The sequence below is a fragment of the Gordionus sp. m RMFG-2023 genome, chromosome 4 (assembly GCF_954871325.1).
Source record: "Gordionus sp. m RMFG-2023 chromosome 4, tfGorSpeb1-WG-v2, whole genome shotgun sequence".
NCBI lineage: Eukaryota > Metazoa > Nematomorpha > Gordioida > Chordodea > Parachordodidae > Gordionus > Gordionus sp. m RMFG-2023.
In genome coordinates, this window is record NC_088778.1 from 27,991,546 (window position 1) to 27,997,336 (window position 5,791).

The following is a 5,791-nucleotide window of genomic DNA, read 5'->3' on the forward strand; positions in this document are numbered from 1 at the left end:
AAATAATCAAAATTTAGTCTCATATTTGCAAAAAATTTGGCGAAAAAATAAATTTCTTCAATGCCAAACCTTATCTGGTTTTAAATGTATTAAAAATTTTTATTTCAACTTACTTTTAAATAATTATTTTGTCAGATATAAAAATAATAATAATATAAAATCCGATTACACCAAAAGATAGTATATTTTGTTGCCATTGTTTATTTTTAATAATATAGACTTTTTCCATAGTACTTTTATTTATTTTATTTACTTATGATTATTTTTTTTTCATTTAAGATTTTCATCCATTTTTTTGCTTCTTTCTAACAGACTTATCTTTAGGGATAGTTAATAGAAATTAGGATATTTCTTAAATACCTTATAAAAAAAAGAGTATTTTACTGTTTCGAATACTAGTTAAAAAAAATATATAACTTTGGGAATAGTGATTGGTTGTTATATAAAAACTCCAGTTCTAAAGTTACTATTACTTTTGCTAATCGATAATATATTAAGACGTATAATTTGTAAACATAAATGCATTAATTAAATCTAAAAAAATAATATACAGTCAAGATTAGAAAAAATAGTATCAGCTAGTAGACAATAAATTATTCAATTAATTTCTCACAATTTTAGGCATATTTGTAAAATAACTAAGAATAGTAAATGCATCCCCCTAACCAAAACTATTTGATTTAAGAATAATTATTAAAATATTTTTTCTCGTGGATATATATTAATTTAATTTTCTAAAAAAAACTTTTTGTTTTAATGATAACGTGAGTTTATTGATTTCCGTTCGATAGTAGAATTCTAATTTTAAATTCTAAAAATTGTATTCTAAATATATTTTTCAAATTCGTTAGTTTATTATGGATTCTCCTGGCGTAAACGTATCTTCTAATAATTCCCAATCATCGCAATCATATCACAATGGAGGTTCTTTTGATCTAGATGCTCATGCAAAAACAAATCTAATAGTTAATTATTTACCACAAACGATGACCCAAGAAGAGATGAAATCATTATTTCAAAGTGTAGGTGAAGTTGATTCATGTAAATTGATAAAAGATAAAGCAACAGGTAATATTATCTTGTCTATTATATATATATATATGATAAACTAGGGCAAAGCTTAGGATATGGCTTTGTTAATTATACAAAAGAAGCTAACGCTGAAAAGGCAATAAATACTTTAAATAGTTTAAAATTACAAAACAAAACTATCAAGGTAAGCTTTATTATTTGCACAAAATATTATATATTTATAGGTTTCATTTGCTAGACCTAGTAGTGAATTTATCAAAGGTGCAAATTTATATGTTGCTGGGCTTCCAAAACATTGGAGTCAACCAGAATTAGAAAATCTATTCTCAGAATTTGGGAAAATAATTACATCACGTATTCTTTGTGATAATATGTCTGGTAAGAAAAATATTTCATATAAACTCATGTTTTTATCTATAAAATTTTAAATGCAAAACAAGAGATATATAAATAAAAAAATAAGGTTTATCAAAAGGTGTTGGGTTTGTACGTTTTGATCAAAGAAATGAAGCAGAAAAATCGATACAAAAATTAAATGGTTGTATACCTGATAGTGCTACTTCCCCCCTCACTGTTAAATTTGCAAATAATCCTGCTCAAGGTTCCAAGGGAGCCCAACAAATACAATCCTTAGCCACAAACATTAACAGCCTCAACCGAAATAGAATGCAAGGCCCTATTCACTCAACTCCTGGTAGATTTAGGTAACTATTATATATTTTTATATCTTATAATGTATAAACCTCATTCAAAGGCATCTATAATTTGTGCAATATGCTCATCATATTATTGGTGTAAAAAACGTGAGGGATAATAAATAATTGAATGTTTATTTGCCAAAACATAATATTTTATAATATTTTGTTTAGTTTTTAAATATATGAAAAAAATAAGTATCAATACCTATTTTATAAATTAATTTAACACAGAATCATATAACTTAATAAAAGGAATCAAAAATGTTAATACTAAGTTTATAAATTATTTATAACTTATTGAGATTTAGAAAAAACACTTAATTTCTTCTTTTTTGACTAAATTTTTCAAAAAATTTTACTATATTTCCATTTTTTTTAAATAAAAAAACATTTTTTAACCCATCTTATGAAGCTAAATACAATTCTGTATTAATATAATTTAAATTAAGCTTCTTTGATAGGGAGCGCCTAGTTTTTGGGGGCACATATTTTAGTAGTGTTCCTCTTCATACCCAACTAATTTCAAGTTTTTATTATATCTATTTTGATTTTCCATTTTTTTCTCTCATTTCTGCCACACCCATCACTACTCCATTGATGCTCAACACTGAACTATAAATATGTTTTTTTTATTATATAAACACTTGCAAGATTACAAGTTTTACCATTTTTATTTAAAATAATCCTGTTCTATAAACATTCATTTACTTTTATTTTTGATTTATCACAATAGCTCCTCACGCTTCTGAAACAAAATATATTTAGTATTATGATATAAAGACATTGATATACTAAAAACATTTTTTTGGTTGATATTTTTAGTTTAGACACTTGTTTGAATTTGATTTGCCATGATCTATTTCATAAATTTATAATAGCACAACTTATAATTTTTTAAAAATTCTCTTAAGGGGGTGGGTAATTTTATATAATTTCTTCACTTATGTGTATCTACTCACAAATTTAATGAAACCTTGCTTACTCCCACCATTGAAGGAAGCACTGAGTTAATATAAATACATCTAGTATTGTGCCAATTCACAAAAATTTTACTGATCCAATACCAATCTGATATTTAAATAACTTCATCTTTCAATCAATGATTAAGTGCATTTTGTGATTTTTATTAAAAAGTTAATATCATTTTAAATATGGGCAATATTCACATTGGGTGAATATGATTCATTCATTATCCTGAAATCCTATTCTTTTTGCAGATACAAAAAATTAAATTGATAATTCTATCTACTGAAATATTGCGATTTCTGGCTTGCATATTGGTTATATAGTATCTATACTTTGTATAAAAGAAATCATAATCTAATGCTCTAGCTCAATTAAACCCAGAGTATGGGCTATCAAAGTCCAATGAGAGCCTTTTCTTGTGTTAACAAATCTCAAATTACTCAATTTTTTAGTCCAAAGTCACAAATATAGTTCTCAAAATCGTCCTTGAAAAAATAACAAAATCATTTTAAAAATATTTTCAGTCTTTTATATTTCAGGTAATACAAAGAAAATTATCTGGTGAAGGGCCGATTAGAAATGACGAAACTGGCCAAATATGTTTATTACTATAATTAAATATTTATGGTGAAAATAAGAATTTAAATTTTATTTAACCTTTATAGTTTTAGGAATATAAAAACTATGAAATTCTTTAATATTTAATTTAAAATGTTAATGGAATTAAGAATTTAAATATTATTTAGATTTATAATTTTAGGAATAAGAAAATAAATTATATGTTATTTTTAAAAAATTATAATAAATTTTCTTTTTGATATATTTTTACCTAAATATTTTATATTAGTAATAAACATATTTGGTGAGTTTAATCATTTTAAATTAAGGCTTTCTCAAAATAATCTTGGTATTTTCTAAAGGAAATTTTAAGTGCTATAAAATGATATATGATTTATAACATTGGACTTAATATTTATAGCAAATTTAAAATTATTAAAACCAAGATGCCTTTAACTATTTTCTTAAAGTTATAATTAGTTGGATTATTTAGTAACTTATAAATATGTGAATATTATAATTGGTTCAAGTAGGTTCTGGTTCTATTTCTTATAAATTTTAAAAGTGGGGTTCAGGTTTCTAGATTTTTAATAGCACTGAAGCTTTTATTTCCTGTTTCTAATTGGTGTATCTTTTTAAAGCTCCAGCATAGATTTTTTCTTTTTAGGGCCAATATTTTTCCAAAACTAATTAGTTGGATTATTTAGCAACTTTTAAAAATATGTGAATATTATAATTGGTTCAATAGGTTCTGGTTCTATTTCTTATAAATTTTAAAAGTAGAGTTCAGGTTTCTAGATTTTTAACAGCACTGAAGCTTTTATTTCCTGTTTCTAATTGATGTATCTTTTTTAAGCTCTAACATAGATTTTTTCTTTTTAGGGCTAATATTTTTCCAAAACTAATTTTGTGGACCAAGGTGAATAGGTTTAAAAGGTGTTAGCAATATGGGTTGGTTAAATATACTTGAAGAATAATTGCATATGCAAAAAAATCTTATTTAATTATTATTGAACCATTATTTGTATGTTGTCTTTTATTTAGTCATTAACTTTTTAGAGGAGGCTTATTATAAAATTTATCTTTAAAAAATTACATTATATCATTACCCTCTGTTACTCTATTTTTAAGTTAAATTGATGAGGAACACTTCTATGTATTCAAAATGTTCATCAGAGGAAGTTAATTAAATACTTGTTAACCTTAGTGAGTAAAAATTTTTGGTAGTTTTTTTTGTTAGTTAGGTTGAACATTATTAAACCTTTATACTATAATAAAAACCTTAGACATAACAGCTGTATAAGGGCTGGTAGAGCATACTAATATTATTTAGTTGGATATAATTGATAATCTTAATTGTATAAAATATAATATAATTGTAATATTGGTTTTGATTTATGGTTTCAGACAAATACAGCTTTTATCACAATAAATTTTTTACAGCTCCATGTTTCGCTACTCCCCCATGGGCCCTGGTGCTGACCCAAATAACACAGCAGCAGCCTTGCTCTCCAATCCATTAATTCCTGGTGGGCCATCTGGAGGTGGTCCAGGCGGACCTGGTCCTCAATGCCCGCAAAATTGGTGCGTTTTCGCTTATAATCTCCCACCCGAAACCGAGGATAGCACTCTGTGGCAACTCTTTGGCCCATTTGGAGCTGTTACCTCAGTCAAAGTCATTCGAGACTCCCAGACCCACAAGTGCAAAGGTATACTTACACTAATTTATTTTAAGTATGATATAAAATGGGGGTTATAAAATATTTTATAACCTATAATCATAAATTGTGAATAAATTTTGTCCAAAAATATTAACTTATTTACAGGTTTTGGGTTCATTAACATGCCCAACTTTGACGAGGCCCTTATGTCCATCCAAACGCTCAATGGGTATGCTTTGGGAAACAGGGTTCTACAGGTTTCATTTAAAACGAACAAACGAGCCTGACCCACTATCTCCTCTACAAACGATAATCCACTATTGAAGCAAAACTTTTGTATAATGTCGCGAACATAATTGTAACAATATTGTCTAGCCAATTTCACGTTTTACAATTTATTTTCCGAACATTTTCATTGGCCTGCTTTCTTTTTAGTGAACTCATCTTTTTTTTTGATATTATATGATATATAAAATTTTATTAGGTCCACTTTAATACTATATAATATTCCCTCAATTTTTTATACAAATATTTTTGATATAAGGAACCTCAAAACATCTTGAAAAATGATTTTTGATAAAAAAAAAATATCAGAACAACGTATTACCTTTGGTTTCGCTGACATGAGACTTAAAATATATCCTATATAATATATAATAAATATATTAATTTAAACAAAAAAGATTTTAGAATTTTTTATATAAGATAAAAAAAAATTAAATTTTATATAAAATATGTAAATAGACTAAATATTTAAAATTATATTTATATAATTGCGTATGGATGTATCTGACAAATAAATTATGATATTAGGAATAGAAATTTAAGCCATATTTCCTTGGAGATTGTATAGTTAATAGAAAAGAGGGCAACCAG

The 5,791-nt window shown here is 25.6% G+C and overlaps 1 protein-coding gene across 1 annotated transcript; it reads left to right on the top strand.

The window, feature by feature from the left end:
- Positions 1–765: 765 nt before the first annotated feature.
- Positions 766–5,525, top strand: LOC135929033 (ELAV-like protein 3). The gene is made up of 6 exons (XM_065465524.1): positions 766–1,068; positions 1,113–1,216; positions 1,257–1,410; positions 1,496–1,736; positions 4,698–4,963; positions 5,081–5,525. Exons 1-6 carry the CDS (start codon positions 858–860, stop codon positions 5,200–5,202), a joined length of 1,098 nt encoding a protein of 365 aa, XP_065321596.1. The 5' UTR covers positions 766–857; the 3' UTR covers positions 5,203–5,525.
- Positions 5,526–5,791: the final 266 nt, after the last annotated feature.

Bases quoted from the DNA above. Each gene is read 5' to 3' on its own strand.
- LOC135929033 (XM_065465524.1), top strand. From the start codon at position 858: ATGGATTCTCCTGGCGTAAACGTATCTTCTAATAATTCCCAATCATCG. The intron at 1,737-4,697 runs GTAACTATTATA...AATTTTTTACAG, and splicing joins TCAACTCCTGGTAGATTTAG to CTCCATGTTTCGCTACTCCC. The intron at 4,964-5,080 runs GTATACTTACAC...ACTTATTTACAG, and splicing joins CCAGACCCACAAGTGCAAAG to GTTTTGGGTTCATTAACATG.